The sequence below is a fragment of the Artemia sp. Qi Xiang Cuo genome, chromosome 4 (genome assembly GCF_049724085.1).
Source record: "Artemia sp. Qi Xiang Cuo chromosome 4, ASM4972408v1, whole genome shotgun sequence".
NCBI classification, from domain to species: Eukaryota; Metazoa; Arthropoda; class Branchiopoda; order Anostraca; family Artemiidae; genus Artemia; species Artemia sp. Qi Xiang Cuo.
In genome coordinates, this window is record NC_142797.1 from 57375989 (window position 1) to 57393586 (window position 17598).

At 35.3% G+C, this 17598-nt stretch overlaps 1 protein-coding gene across 1 annotated transcript in view; it reads right to left on the reverse strand.

Moving 5' to 3' along the window:
• LOC148953273 (uncharacterized) overlaps positions 1 to 17598 on the reverse strand; it is a 144972-nt gene that overhangs the window by 67554 nt on the left and 59820 nt on the right. Inside the window, exon 4 of the mRNA XM_089087597.1 lies at positions 8229 to 8363. Coding sequence (XP_088943723.1) covers positions 8229 to 8363 — 135 coding nt within the window. The remainder of the gene's footprint in view (positions 1 to 8228; positions 8364 to 17598) is intronic.

Below are 17598 nucleotides of genomic sequence, written 5' to 3' on the forward strand. Positions count from 1 at the left end.
TAGTAGTAGTAACAGTAGTAGCAGCAGCTTTAATAGCAATAGATGTATGCCACTATTGCGTCTTAGTAAATTGAGTGTCCCTTCATAGAGCCCTGGAAGTTTCAACTTGATACGTAAGCCATTCCAAATCCTCAACCTTGGTAGTCCTCGCTAAAGAAGCTTTAGTTCTAGTAATTGTAGTGGTAGTGGTTGGAGTAGTAGCGTACAAATTTTGCCTGTTTGTTCAATTGATCTTTACCCTCCTCATTTCCTGAAATTTCCAACTTAAGGCCCTTCACTACCTTAAAGAATCACCCTATTTTGTCCATTACAAGCTTTTTTGGTTTCTGCTGCCAAACTATTTAGAATATACTTGGCCGTCTTGCCATAACTTGTTTAGCCTTGATAAGAGATCCGAATAAACGAAAAAAAAACTATGAGCCGACACCTACCTTCCAGGAAATCTTAGGGAAAATCTTTAACTTCTCACATTTTGTGCCAGAGATAGATATATTCAGATTTAATGAAATTTACATCATTAGATAGCGTAAAGTTTTTTTTTATTAAGCAGAGCAAACTTTTCTTTATAAAGTTCAGGAAATGACAGTTCTTAAAACTATTCTAGCACACTGCTTGTAAAACATTAAAAATCAGCTCAAAAGAAGTCTCATTGAATAATTTGACAGCTTTGGAAGTTTCTTGTTGTACTAACTGCCTTGATTGAAATCTTTGCGCACACAGGATGTACATTATTTATGCTGTACGTGCATTGATTAAAAACCGTTTTGTTTAACAATTAATATGAGATTACAAATTTCCTTTGTTTTAAACTAGCCTCTATTTAGCCTTTCCAACTGTTGGCACATCTAAGATTCCCTATCAATTGGTATCAAAATTGCTGCGAAAGCTTCTTGTGGTATTGTGAAGATTTTGTATAGGTCCCTTGTCTTTGAGGCTATCAGCGGACACTGAGACTTGCAAAATGACATTTTTGCTGTTGAATATCCTTAATGCACGTAATTATTCCTGAGTTACGCCTTTTTCAGAACCCTTGTGCAAATAACGGGTTTTGATTTAGTTCAACACTCTCCTCAACCTTATCTGAAAAGTTAACCGGAATACCCTTTGTCTTTTTGTACAGTAAAGGTCAAACATGCTCACCTTTCTCAATAACGAATACCATATGTAAGTAATGGGCGAATTAAATAACTTACAGCCCCTCCTCCAAGGGCTATCGAGGGAGGGGGTTGGCATCCCAAAACACATTGTTACCGAACCTTTCAAAAATGCTGAACAAAATGCCCATCTCAAAATTTTTATTGAGTGTGTGTGGGGAATTGATGGATTTGAGAGGGGGGCGGGTTTCCCTCCAATCGCTTTTGATTCTTAAAAAGGGGACTAGAAGTTTCAAATTCTAATCCAAAGAGCATCTCCAAAGTTTTTCTTCTGTACGAAGGGCATTGGTGAAATTAGTACCTTATGCCTACACCGCTCTTTACTTCGGCAGTGCTATTGTACTGCCTATGAAAAGTGGTAAATCCCTCAGTTTTGTTTTAGCTAAATTAGAACAAAATTTAATACCTCAAGATTCAGATATTTTGTAGTGCCATAACTATCTTACTCCGCTTTACCTGGACCTTGATTTTGAGTGAGGGAGTGAAGGTTCACCATCTAGTTTTTAGTAGGTCATATATTTCTGTGAGATACTTACTAATCTGGCATAAGAAACACCATGTTAATATTGTAATGGTAAATGCATCAAATTTATATCTCTTATAATATTGTATTTAAATGAAAACTATAGTACACAAAAATATTTATAGTCGTCTTAGCCGAAAATTGTCCCCCTTCCCCAAAAAAGATAAAATATCTGGTGTACAGGTCAGACTCTCTTTAAAAGAAGCGTTTTCATGCTAAACTACGAGATGCACAGTATAAATATACATTAATATATCCCTTATATATATTATATATTCAATTGTACCTATACTGTGACGAGATGCGAGCGAAGAACGCTGTACGCTGTTCACTTGTAAACTGTTATCAAAAAAGGTAATAAGGATAAAATATTTTTCCACATCACCAAGATGACATATTTCTCCTGTTAACCCCTGTTATGGCTAAATACCGTTTTAGATGGGTTTTTATGTTACGGCAATCAGTGTTAAACCATTATATTGTGCCATAGTGAGATGCGACAGTAAAAAGTTCACTTCATTTACTGACTCAAGAAAACAATGTTTACAAATATACTGAGAATTAAAAGCCAATCTGTAAAATAGGCATTTGTTGGGGTTCCACCCCTGTTTCTTTTCCTTTCAGATAAATGACCTATTTTCGTTTCTTTAATTACATTTGCTTATAGTATAATTTCAAAAGACAAGTAAAATTTCCGTTACTAAACGATAGTGATTTTGAAGTAGGTAAGCTATGAAGCGAAGTTATTTTCATGCGTCCTGGTTGGGAGTCACTGAAACATAAATCTAAGAGATAATATTGGGTCTGAATGAGGAGGTAGCTGATTGGCTGGGCCAATTGACGGTCCACCCATACAAACAGGGCTGTACAAATTATTATTATGTAGTAGTCTGCGTTCTGACCCCAGTCGGGGATATATATATTTTTGTGGTATTTGTGACCCTTTTGGAAGAATACAAGTAAGGTACTTTCTACAAACTGTGTACTATTTTCCGTAACCCAGGCAGGGTAGGATTAGAGCTACAATGCACCGTCAGTATCGTATTTACTGAGAAAGTTATTACTTCAATAAAAAGGGTAAATGTTTTCTATTCAGAGTCCCAGGTAAGTATAGCCCTCCTGAAAAACTTGCTATTTGGACACTTGTCTACGTTATCATATTCTGGGACGGAGTCTGCTGTATATAAGGTAGCATCGCACCTAATATTTGCAGAAATAGTCGGGTAAGAGTGGGACTCTCACTCATATTTGGGCCGACAAGGAGTTCTCCCCTTCGAGTAAGTGGCAGAACAACCTTTTTTGCGCCATTTTTGCCTTTAAAAGTGGTGACCCCGCACACACACCCCAATAAGTGGTGCCAGCGGTAGCTAGCACTACGAACATTGGCGGCAGCGGAATAAGTAAACACGAGCATTAAAAAATTAAATATTAAATAAATAAAAAAAAATTCAACTGACAGAAAGGAACAATACAAAACTTAAAACGAACAGAAGTTGTTACTTATATGAGGGGTTTGCCCCCTCCTTAATACCTCACTCTTTAAGCTAAAGTTTGAATTTTTTCCAGCTATTTAAGAGTGAATATTAGAATAATAAGCTTTTTTTAAGTTCGAAATAAAACTTTTGGGTAAAAAGTGAAGAATTGAAGATGGAAAATCCTCTCATATACGTAATAATTTCTGTTCGTTTCAAGTTTTACGGTTGCTACTATCAGTTGAAAAGCATGTTTTTTAATTCAGTTTCTGATCGTTTTTTAAATAATGCCAGGAAATCAGGCTCCCCCTCCATGGAAAATTCCCATTCTCCACGAAAATGTTTCAATGGAAAAATCCTCCCGCGTAATCCTCCGCCAAAAAAATACCCCCCAAAAAATATCTGTATACTTCCCAATAACCAACACCACATGTAAACAATGGGCAAAGTTCATAGCTCGCAGCACTTCCCCGGCGACTGGGAGTGGGTCGAGTCATTCTCAAAGACATAGTTACTAGATTGTTTGACTATGTTGAACAAAATGGCCATGTCAAAATTTTTATAAGGTGATTTTGGGGAACAAAGGGGCAGGGTAGGGGGCTAGGTGCCCTCCAATATTTTTGATCACTTAAAAAAAGGCACTAGGACTTTCGATTTCCGGTCAAATGAACACTCTCCCGGCCATCTAGGATCACTGGTTTGATACGATCACAAAAATACAAAATTCCACATTTTTGTATATAGGAACTTGAAATCTCTACAGTAAGGTTCTCTGATATACTAAATCTGATAGTGTGATTTTCGCTAAGATCACTAAATGTTTTGGGGGTTTTCACCCCTTTTTCAAAAATTGGACAAATTTTCTCAGGCTCGTAGCTTTTGATGGGTAACATTAAACTTGATGAATTTGGCATGTTTTGAATAAGCATCAAAATTTGTAATTCTTTTCATGCATCTGTTATTATCAAGACATTGTTTCTTAAAGTTTCGGTTGCTATTGAGCCGTGTTGCTCCCTACTTACAGTTCGTTACCACGAACTGTTTAAAAAACCAGGCATTTTTTTTCTTCTTACCACCGAATAATCTCTTAGCCATAGATGAAAAAAGGGGAAAAAATTGTACAAATGACAGGGCAAAATGCCAACCAATGATCACCGAAGATGACCAGTAAAGGATTGAACAGCAATATGTATTGACTTTGCAGCCGCTTAAACATATTCTTCTGAATTGCTAGCAACGTTCGGGATTAAAACTCAAAATATCATCATATAGAGCCAAATTAGTATTATGCATCTAGCTCTAACTTTTCAGAATCGTATTACTCTATCTACTCGTCAAGGAGGCACACTTGTGCCTCTATAAAGAGGCGACGCACCACAATGTTAAGCGATTTCCGGTCCTAGCGGTCGCAGAGAGACAGCGGTAATCGCATTTTTTAGCCCAAGCTCAAACTAAGAAACTTGTAAAATTTCAACCCCCTCCGACTTTATCTTCATGGGTAAAAGTGGGCCGGAAGTTTCGACCCTCCCACCACAGCTCCCCTCTAACGTTGTCCGATTGGGTTAAAATTTAGAGGTTAAGCTTTCCTAGGGCCTGGGAGCTTATCCTCGAAATTTCAGCTCAATCCGATCACTCCTTCCCTGTTTTCAAAAAACCAAATATAGCCACTTAAAATTCATTTCTCTTTTTTTTTTGTTAGCCACGCCTACAAGCCACAGTTGGCAACTGATCCAGATGAATGAGGACTCATTCAAAGCAGAATTCGACCTGTTAGGGCCTTTTGATATTTTCAGACCGAAAAAATTATCCCCCGAATTTACATTTACGAAAAACCTCGTTTTCCGATAAGAGCCCGCTATAAGCGGGCTCTTATCGTTTTCCTATAAAAGCCCGCGAAAACACGGGCTCGTTTTCTTATAAGAGCCTGCAAGCTGTCAAATCAGCTAACAGTTAGTCAAGCAATAATAAGTAATAAACTGTACAAAAACGTGCAGAAATTATTTGAAAAAAACTACGTTTTCTAAAGAGTTAAAGAGGCTGAGTTACAAGGTCGAACCTTAAAACGTACAAGGATTAGGAGGCACAGTTGGGGGGCTGCCGCCCCCTAAACCCCCCGCTTTCGCAGCCTTTAGATAAATAAAAAAAAGTTTTTTAAACTGAAAGTAAGGAGTGACATTAAAACTTAAAACGAACAGAATTTAGTCCGTTTTTGATAGAGGCTGGTCCCTCCTCACCCCATCGCTATTTACGATAACGTTTGAATTTCTAAAAAATATTTTTTTAAAAAAATAAAAACTTTAGCGTAAAGCTCGTTGCGTTGAGGAGGGCACAGCCCCTCTCATATACGGAATAATTTCTCTTCGTTTTAAGTTTAAATGTCGCTCCTTACTTTCAGTTTAAAAAACTTCTTTTCTTTATTTAAAGGCTATAAAAGCGGGGTGTTTGGGGGGCGGCAACCCCCCAACTGTGCCTCCTAATCCCTGTACGTTTTAAGGTTCGACCTTGTAACTCAGCCTCTTTAACTCTTTAGAAAACGTAGTTTTTTTCAAATAATTACTATAATAATTGCAAACCACGACAATGAGATACGTTTTCGTTTCCAGTGCTTCGTAATCACATGGAAACAAATTTTCTTACCCTCAAGTGGTTAGACTAAAATATACATAAAAAACTAATAATAGATACAATAACCAGAAAAAGATACCAAATCCTCATTGCAAAGAATGACAAGTTTATAACAGCCAATTATTGCTTACAAGTCTGTCCCTGTCTTAAAATTCGAAATGGACTTTTTTTTTCTTATGTATACCACAACAGTGATGTTGTCAACCACTCGAAATTTGTAATATGGCGTATCTAACCCCTTAGCCAAAAAGATGACTGTGCTTTAACAGTCTGTTTTTACTTCTACGTCCCTTTGTGTAGCCGACAGGAATGAGAATTTCCCTCCCCACAACTGCACCAGAAACAAATAGTAGGTAACTGCCAATTATTACTTACATATCTCTCCCTTGTCTTTAAATTGGAAGCAGATTTTTTCCCATTGTCAACCACAACATTAAACTAATCAATCCGTCGAAGTTTTTAAGATGGTATATCGCATAAAAGATTTTTTTTAAAAAAAAAAAAACTCATCTCATATACTTTGACCAGCTCATGGACTATTGATCAGCATTAAAAAAAAATCTATCTGTCTTTATGCAAACGCAGAATATCTTGCCTCGGCCCAACTTTCTAATATTACTACTGAGACAGGAGTAAAGAGAATTTTCCATTTCGTTTGCAATTGAACCAGCTAGAACAGAGCTTTCCAATCGAAAGCAAAAACATGGAAAAAAAATTGAAAAGCTTAGGTGCATAGCTTCAGAGGATCCTCTCGAAACAGATACTAGAATACCCCACTTCAACTCAGACACTCTCGGCTCTGGCTCAATTACTAGCAAACCCATCCTTTCTGGCCCCAGGCAAAAATTATACCCAGCTTTCAAAAATGTAAGATCATATTCATCAATTCAGCCTGGGATCCACACTTTCAGGTGAAAATCATTGCCTTGCTACTTTCTAGCAATAATCTGATATGGGCGGACTGAAAAAAGAAGGAAAGAAAAAAAAAACAGGTCTTGCAATACTGCAACAAAATAAACATTGCCAATCCATTTCGGTTTTTACCGTAGGAAGTAGAGAAGTGAACTTGAGATAATTTTAAGTAACTATACTTGCTAAGTCTAAATCGGAGTCAAATTTCAAAAATTTATTTTCAATCTATTGAAAATAAATGGTAATTTCTTTACTTATTTATTGATGAACAAACTCATTAAGAATTAATGCTCCGCAAGTAATATTCACTAGAAAAACATGTAATTTCAGTAACTTCAGGGGAAAAAAATCATTTCTATCGTTATGACTTCAATGCTGGTCAACACAAAAGCTAGGATAGAGTATAGGAAGAGGGAAAGAATTCAAATAAAAGAAAGAAGAGTCAACTTCCTTTTTTGACTTGAAGAAAAAGAACCATGGTAAATAACAGACCAATCCAATGTACTTTTAAATAGCAAAGCATTTATTTTTCAGGGAACAATCCGCAAATATATTTAAGGGCCCTTTAATAAACGGAACAAATAGAACAAATGAAATTGGCTTTTCTTGTACTCTAAGACTGCAATTTTCATTAATTCTATTTACAATATCCCAGGAGCAGTAAAAGGAGTAAACTCAATTTACTGGTGAGAGGTAAGGAACAAATTACATTACATTACCCCGCGTTTGCCTGTCAAGAAATTGTGTGAAAAAGCACGGTTTACTTACTAGACAGAAACTCTGAAATAAATATAGCAATAGAATGACCTTTTATGCTGTTCTGGGATGAGAATCGATCAATAAAAATGGATTGGACAGCCTCTTGACGGTCCAAAGACGGTATTGTCATATAATTGGAACAGGTTCTCAGTTTCCTTTGATTTTTTTTTATCTGTTCATTTTTGGGATGTTCTTTAGAACAAGAAAACAAACTTTTAAGAAATATGGGTCACCTAACACAAATAGCGATGCACAAAATTCTCCATTGAAAAAGAAGTTTGATATTATTAGTAAACTACAGGTAAAACTTAATAAGATTGGAAGCTGGATAATAAATTCAAATTAGCAATTGAGGTTTAGGCTGACATATACAAGCACACTGAGAATTATATGAGACACTAGTAATCAAGTTAGTTGACCAGTTTAGGGCCTAATTTTTTTTTTTCAGGGGTGGATGGGGGTTTCAAATCAGTCTGAAGGAAAAATAACATAACTCCTTGGCCATGGTAACAAAAAGACAATTTATTGCAACACATGAATGGGATGGAGAGGAAAAAAAATGAAAAAAAAAACTAAAGAATCACTTGTTTAAGCTTCTTGCTTTTATGAGCGACACATTGATTGAGCAAGGACCTTCTTGATGATATACTATAATACCTTTTGAAATTAAACAATCCATTAATCAGCTATCTCTGATAGCAGAAAATCTCAGTTTGACAAAAATCGTAAAATACCATTACTATAACTTTGTTAAATTCGAAATATAAAGAAAATTAACTTTACCTGCTGAGTCTCCAAATGAAGAATAAAAATGGAATAAAAACATTTGGTAGAAAAGCTATCCACACGAAGACGATAAAAGTAATATCAAAATGGCCTGTATTTGAATACGTTTCCACCACCATATGGTTTACAAGCCTATAAAAATACAACGAGTCAGCAAGCTTTAGTTTGACAGTAGTGTGACTCTTATTTGTTCAAAAACTTATTTAACCAAATATAAATGTTTTGAATTTAACTTGCCCATATTTTTCAAGGTTTAATGTTTTTTGTGACTATTGTCAATCATAACAGTTTTTGATTTTCTAGGCTCTAGACTCCAGAGACAAGGGTTTCGGAACGGTGAACGCTCTCCTTGGGAAAATTTCCTGTATACTTATTTTGTTATATGGAGAATTCAATATGTAGAGGTTTACTTATCAAAAGCTATTAGCATAAAAATATTCGTATAGTCTTAGAAAAAAAAGAAAAATACCCCTAATAAAATGGATGCAATGTTGATCAAACTTCTTCTGGTTACAGAGGCCCAAAGGGCAGGTTTTAGTCACACTCTTCATTTATGGTAAATAAATTTTGTATTTGTTTCCTGAAAATCGTAGACAAGTACAACTTAACTGGATCCCAGCCCCTTGCATCTAGTGCTGTGCTATACCCCTAGGCTGTGTCCAAAAGCTTTCTGCTTTGATAGGTTTATGTGTGTTTTGCACATTTTTTTTCACTGACGATTGTATTACTGAATAATTTCAATAATGAAAGAACAAATTAGCAAATTGTGTGGATACCTACGGCCATACCCAGGTATTGGTGGTGGTGGTGGGGGGAGGGATTGTTACTGAAAATAACTCTGAAAATCCTGTAAATGGAAATCCCCCAAATGCAATGAAATAAGGATATCGTTATTATGTTGTTTAGTTCAGAGCAGCACATAAATTCTACCACTATTGTACCGGGAGTAAAACACGATATACTTGAAATACCAAAATAAAGTTCCTTACTTAATTCGGACTCCTATAATTAAGCTAAATCTAGTTTCAAAAATGAAAAAGTCCTTAATCAGCAAAGAAAAGAAATTGCAGTCTTTGGATTTCGCTAAGACAGTGATCAATAAGAAAAGTGCTACGCACACTATTCTTAAGGAAGTTTAAACGATAAGAACCGTGTGAACGCCTAAATCATCAAAATATTTAAGACGTATGATTGGACGAGGGTTCGTGTCCTTGGGCCCCGTGAGCCAATGGCAGGCAGTCCCTAGAGCGCAGGACGAAAGAACTGTGTTTGGGAGTGGGGTAAATGTGTTTTTTAATTTTAATGTTAAGTTGGATCTAAAAGAGTTCGTACCGCAAATAATTCTTCAATGGTACAAATGGCGCGTGTCGGAAATTGGAGGAAAACTGCGAACTAGTTAGGCTATTTAAACTTTGTAATTCAAATTTAATTTTTGGAAAGATACAGACATATAATAAATTTGTTTTGGACTATACCGGATTGGCTAGGTTATGAAACCCATATTAACACTTTGGTGAAATTATCCAACCACAAATTTTGTTATTAAAAATTAATATAAATTTGTTATAAACGAAAAAAAAAAACGAAAATATGGAGGATCTAAATGAATTACTAATAGTGCAAAAGTTAGTCTCAAAAAATATAGAAATTGCAAAATCTATCCCGGAATACAATTGTCAATCAGATATTGACGAATTTAATATCCAATTGACCCAGTTTGTACAATTAACAAAAACAGACGTTGGAGCGTTAAAAGACATGCTCCTACTACGATTAAGAGGCCAGGCCTTAACCTTTCTAAAACAGGTCGAGCATACCATAGGAAGTAACGCCAACTTGCCAATAAATACGGTGGATGACTTGTTAAAAGCATTCAAAGAGAGATTTATAGAAACCAGTTCAATAAATAAATTAAAACATGGAGTAGTGAACTTTAATTTTTCACAAAATATAAGGGAATATCTGGATAATATACGCATTTCTGTAGAAGCAAAATACGGAAGTGGTTCTGGGCAACTGTATGAAAAAGTCATACTAAATACCTTTTTGCAAGGGCTACCCCCAAAACTATATCGAGTAGTAATATCCAAGAACATTTAGACGTTGGATCTTGCAGTCCAAGAGGTAGAACGACTAATTGAAGTTGATAAAATGGTTGCTAATCATAGTAATACAAAAATAAACAGCCTAGGCGACTCAAACGCGAACCTAATCTTCAAGGTCGATCAGACATTCCCAAATTTCTTTTCAAGGGATAACTCCCCAGTAGCACAAATAAAAAAAACGCCAGAACCCGCTAGGCAGAAAACAATACGTTTTCAGCCCATTAACCCTACAATAATAAGGTGCTATAACTGCAATCTTGTTGGCCACATAGCAATAGAGTGCCACTACGTCACCAATCCCATACCAAGAAATGCTGTCGGTAATACGCAAAATTACGGTAACCATTTGTTCAGAAGAACAAATTTTAGCACCGGTCGTGCAATAGGCTATAGCCAGGGGGATTGCGCCAATCAGTACCTTATAATGCGTACCAACCAAATTTGTATAGCCCTGTCCCCAACAGGCAAATTAATTACCGGTTTGAAAACCCAAATACTCGCCAAGGCCAATATAATGCGAGAATGCAATATAAACATCATGAAAATTTGCCGATGAGAAATGAAAATTTTACAAGCCAACAGCACTGGCAAACAGCGCCAGCAAATGGCACTGACACGAGACATCCACGTTACCATAATAATACATGGCGAAGACAGGCAGACGTAAATCATTTAAATATGCCAACGGAACCTAATACGTCTGAATACCTATTACAGGCACCGACAAATGAAATAAATTCTCAGGGAAACGCTTCAGGCCCCTCAGAAACATAAGTCGGACCCCGAGGGTGCCAAAGATATTTAATAGGTCCAAAACAATACGAGTGCCTTCTTGTAGTGATATTATTAACAAGTTACCTATATTTAATGATTTTTTGTAGAAAACATTTACTTGACGGCCTTAATTGACAGTGGAGCTACTGTAAATATCATAAACTCTTGCGTATTTAATAAGTTGCCTCTGCACATTAGGCGACAAAAGAACCCTAATAATCCAAATTTAACAAGTGTTACAGGCCATAAATTAAACGCAAAAGGGTCAATTTGCCTAAACGTAAAAAGAGACAACAGAACCTTCATGACAAATTTTATTATATGCGATAATCTCCCATATGAAGCTATTATAGGGGCAAATTTTCTAAGGTCTAATAAAATACTATTAGACGTAGCCAACGAAAAGTTTGTATACCCAGCTAAGGTGGGGGAAAATATTTCTACCTTAAGAAATCGTAACAGAAGTTACGAAGATAACATAACAGTAAACAAAATTTCTAGTGGTATAATGTCGAAGTATTTTGAACCCCATGTCTCTCAAAGACAGGGCTTAATTGGGAATTTGTTCAATTATCCTGAGAGATATCGCAGAAATAAAGTAAATTTAAATAATAACAGTATTGAATCTGAGAAAATAAAAATAGGAGATATGCTACAGTAAAGATCAAACGAAATTAAGAAAATGGTGGAATTGTGGAATAACATATTAAAACCCAACGTGACATCACAAGATGCCGCAATGGCTCAGCATAGCGCCAGTATGAATCTAATAAACAATGATAATAAAGAGAAATATTACGGATTTGCGATAAAGAAAACAAAAATCCCTCCCAACACGAAGCAAAAAATTCAAATATTACAAATGATCGAACAAATAACTAGAAAATCAGAAATATGGTTTGCGACACCGTCTGAAATACCTGAAAATCTGTTATGTGAGGACCAGATTATATCCTATGACAAAGGGGAAGGTTTTATTTGGGTAAACAATAACCATGAAAACGATACAATTACAATTAAACAGGGGACGTTTTTATTACAACTCGATTATATAACTTAAAATTATTTTAATAAAATTGAAATTTCTAAAAGGAAACTAGTTAGCGGTAGTAAAACCTCAGATAACGAATACCCCTTGACTAAATATTAATTTTTAAAAACATATAAAATGTATCATATTACTGATATGGACCTTAAGAAAAAATTATGCGAATTATTATGTAATTTTAAGTATTTTTTTTCTGAATCTTAAATTGACACCGGTTTTATCCAATTTTACAAGAATTCATTTTTAACGACTGGTAATCCCGTAGCAAAACAGCCATATCGTGTGCCATATAAGCACAAAGAGTGGTTAAAAAATAAAATCCACGAATTAGAAAGGAACGAGATTATACGCCCAAGTATAAGTCCGTATAGTGCACCAATAATCTTAGTACCAAAAAAGAATGGAGAGTTTAGGCTCGTTGTAGAGGATAGGGCTCTCAACAAACAAGTAGTTAGCGATAAATTTCCTCTACCAAGAATAGACGAAATTCTTGACTCAATTTCAAGCAAAAACAAAATTTTTACTTATTTGGAACTTACCCAAGGCTAACACCAAGTGAAAATAGCCGAAAAGAATGTCCATAAAACTGCATTTTCAGCATCAGACTGCGGTTCTTATGAATACTTAAGAGTACCATTTGGGCATAAAACAAGTTCAAGCACGTTATGTAGACCCCTGTTGCACCGGTTGAGAGGATTAAAGAATATAATCCATTTTGTTGATGATATTATATGTGTGGGGGAAAACACTGAGCAACACTTAGCAACTTTAGCTAAGGTGTTCGAGAAGTTCAGGCAAGGCAATTTAAAATGCCGGACCGATAAAGTAAATTTATTTCAATCCAAAATTAAATTTTTAGGAGTAGTAGTAGCCCAGGGAAAGATATCCCCAGACCCTGATAAAATAAAATGTGTTGAAAACCTCAAGCCCCCCAGAACTATGAAAGAATTAAGGGGAATTTTAGGACTTACTGACTACTTTAGAAAATTTGTACGCAATTATTCCCAAAGTGCGAAACCCCTCACGGACTTAACGAAAGGAAACTCCCAGAGTGTTACCTGGTCCCAGTAAGCTCAAACTTCCCTAGACCAACTCAAAAAGGCGCTCACTTCCGAACCAATTGTATCACTCCCTGATTTCGAAAACGGAAAATTCATCGTTACCACTGATGCTAGCTCGAAGGGCATAGGCGCTAGCCTTTCGCAAACAATCCCAGGAGAAAACACTAACCCTCTACAGGGAACACCTAAACCAATAGAAAAAGTTATAAGCTATTCGAGTAAAACTTTATCAAAAGGCGAAAGCAGTTAGTCCGCCACAAAATTAGAATTGTTATCTATCATCTACCACTTGGACAAATTTAGGCATTGTTTAATTGGTAGAAAATTTATATTACGATCAGACCATAAAAGCTTGCAGTACCTACACACATTTAAAAACCCCACGGGCATCCTAGCTAGATGGATTATGAAAATCCAAGACCTAGATTATGAATTTGAACATTTAAAGGGAAAACAAAACGCAGCTTGCGACTTTTTGAGTAGATATCCAGAAAATGACCCGTCGGAAACTGAAAAAAATGAAGTTAATGCTATCAATGCTAAAAGCAAACATGGGTATAAGAAAAACAAACTCAAAGACGCAGTAAAATAAAATAAGATTATCTATTGGCACTTTTCATTTTAAAATATAAAAAAAAAGCAAATAAGGGAAAAAACATGCGTATCACTCATTGACTATTTTGCGAACGATGAGGCTTGAACGGATAAACTCAAAACTATAAGACCAGAGATAGATAATTTCTAATACGACATTGATGAAGAAATACTGTGTAGGATCGTGACTGCTGAGACAAATAGAAACCAAACCTCGATAATACCTGTATTACCACAAAGCTTGATAGGGCCCGTATTTGAATATTTCCATTCGGACACATGTGGACATTTAGGAATTATGAAAACTTTACATAAGTTAAAACAATACTTTTATGTACAATCGTCACTGACAAAACTTAAAGAATTTGTAAGTACATGCGAAGAATGTAATTTGAGAAAAACCCCCCCAGCGTATCCAACTCCCCCAATGGGAAGGGTCCCAGTAGCAAAGTACCCCTTCGATATTATCTCATTTGACCTGTACGGGACAAATGGAGGCTTACCTGTTTCTAGCAGAGGCCATACGTGTATTCTTTCGGTTGTAGATCATTTTTCCGGATTTACTTTTGCAAAAGCATTAGTAAATCAAGGTGCTTATGCCACAAGTAAGGCATTAGCAAAATTATTTTTACAATTTGGCATTCCTAATAAAATTTTGAGCGACAACGGGAGCAATTTTGTTGCAAAAGTAACAAAAGATTTAATGAGTTTCCTTAATATAGAGAAAATGGTGACAGCGCAGTACCATCCAAAAGATAATGGAAAAATAGAAAACAGACATAAATTATTTTCGAACTTACGCATTATTTAAAAGAATGAAAATAGGAGCGACGGGGATAAATTCTGACATTAATTACCTACCTTAATAACACAGGATTTGTCATAAGAAACAAGCGAAAAAAATTTTTTTTTAAATTATTGTCTTGACTTTAGAATTAAGTTTTAGTAGATTTTTTAATATCGGAGATTCTATCACGACTCAGAATATTATAAACAAGAATTCATAAATAGGATGAGGAAAACTTATAAGATAGTTAGGCAAGAGTTGGACAAATGTAAAATAAACCAAGAGCTAAGAAACCAACCCAAAGTTAAGTGGAATATAAATTTCAAAGTAGGAGACTTCGTTTACCTAAGGACCGAGGAGAAAACGGAAGGAAAAAAACTTTCCAACAAATATTCTGGGCCTTACAGAATAGTCAAAAAGTATGATAATGAATATACCTTTAAAATGGAAAACCCCGATAGCGGAAGAACTTACCAGGCTCATATTAGCAGAATAAACAGAGCAACATGTCCATAGAGATTGATATCCCATCACTCTTAGACTGATTAGTCATATTAGGACCATGAGTACCCTATTTCCAGATTAGCAGAACTATAACCCTTCAATTTTACTAACAATTATTTTGAAAATGAAAGTGATTAGGAAAACTTTGAAGAATTTTTAGCTATGGAAAATCTAGTTATTAAAGATAAAAAATCAGTAATACCAGTAAGAATAAGAACGCCAAAAAGCCCAAAAAGTTATTCATCGGCAAACGCAGGAGATTTAGATTATACAATATCTCCAAAAACCCAATTTTTCCCCGATAGAATCTCGACCCCATGTCCCCCCAAAAGATTTCCAGACGATATGGTTTCCCCTACAACACCAATAGAAAGGCCCCTGTCATTACAGGAAGAATTAAACAGAGCTGTAGAAACCCCCGGTATTACCTTAAAGAAAACTCCTCTCAAAGAGTTAATTAAAACAAGCCTGCGAGAAGCTATGTATTTAACAAATTTTCCCATAAAAACGAGTCAAAGTACATTGCCCGGGAATAAAACTCCAAAGGATGACCAGCAAGGTCAATATCATGATATAACTGTGTCTAAGGTCAAACCTAAACACGACTGGACGTGGTCTTCACGGAGGGAATCCCTATTGCAAAGAATGCCCCATCCCCCTGAAGACATGGCCTTCAAACAATGGAGGAACCCCGCAAAAACTATTGATTCCTCCCAAAGCTCTCATGAATCTTTCAAATCCCCCGAGTTGAGAACTCAAGGCGAGGACTTAGAGAATAAACCTTCTACTTCCAGAGGAGCAGAAATTTACGAAGGAATGGCAGGTGATATCACAAAAAGTGCAACCTCTAAAATTTCTTATCCGGATTCGTCAGCAACCAGTTCTGAAGAGTCTGAAGTCGAACCAGACCAAATAGTAGCTAAAGAAATAGGGAAAGCTAGGCCAACCTCAGCAGCCGCACACGGTACAAAAACGAAATTAAAAGGGAAAGAGTTTTTTAAAAAAAAATAAAAAAAATTTCACATTATTTCGATAGAAAACCAGAAAAAGAAAAAACTGAAATAAACAGAGTAGATAATCACGAAACAGTCAGGTAGAACGGTTAAAAAACCTGACAGATGGAAATATCCCTAATTAACGTAAAGACAAATTTCAAAGATATGAATTTAACACCATAATAAATTCAAAAATGTGCATTTAGAGTTAACCAAGTAAGGATTTGATTAAGTTTTAAATGTCTTATTTTTGTTAGTGTTATTTCTATGCCCTTTCAAAGGATAATAGAAAGGTTGGAACAGAAAATAACCAAAGGTAGGAAGCTCGTGGTCGACTGAGAACGACAAACGGTGTTGGACCATGTCTTGTGGGAAGCCTGGGTAGGAACTCAAGGCCCATGATTGTTTTTTGTAATTTTTTTTAAACGATCGTAGGAAGGGATATTTTTTAGTCCTTCAAGTATAAGAAATTAGTATTTTTATGCCAATCAGGGCCAATCAAAACAATACTTAAAGGTTGAATAGAAACTTCAGTGAGATAAGTTTTCGTTTTTTGGATCAGAATGCTTTGAAAGAGAAACAGAGAGTTTACTTTCTTATAGCTCCGAGGCGAAAGAAAAAAAAAATAAGAGAAAAGTGTTTTAATTTCATTATTTTATACCTATGACGTATACAATAACAGAGAGATCACTGTTCTATAGTTCTGTGACAAAAATGTTGTTTAATTTCATTGGTTTATCTATGACATATATTGTGCTCTAATTTTTGTGACATATTTTCGCAAGTCAGTCACGTTATACCTTACCTATACTGACTCAGGTCTCCTCAAATTTTCTATGAAAACTCGACCCAGGTCCAAACAAAAATTGATGTCATCAAAAACAAAACAAAAATTTTTTTACTTATCGTTTAATTTCTACCAATAAGAAGACTGCAAGGTGATGACGGTGATGTCTTTACTAATGGTTTTATACATTGATTAAGTCGAGGCGAAATATCCTCTCTACAACGAGCATAAGAGTTTTCTAAGATGTAGAATCCCTGCTGAAATTGCCTTCCATGTGAAGAATGAACAAAAAATATTTTTATAATAAATAAATCAAATATGCCTAACTTGACTTAAAAATTCGATAATCTGACACTATTCATAGCTAGAGCTTGATCTGAATCGTGTTTCGCTCTATTTTTAGGTTTTTAGTGTTTAACCTTCCTTTTTACTTGCCGTTTTGTTCATTTTTCTTGCTTAAAATATCAGTCAAATTCTTATTTAATTATTCTAATAATCAATTCGTACTCAATTTTTACTTTAATTATTTATTAAAATATAATTTCTCAATAAGTTATTAATTAAAATTTAATTATCTAAATAAAATATTTAGAACATGATAATTTATTTAAGTTAGACTAAGTTTTATGTTTAACTTGAAAAGACTGTGCTTAATTTAGTGAACAACGTTTATTTTTGTAAAAAAAAAATTTTCCTGTTTCCCCCTTTTTTT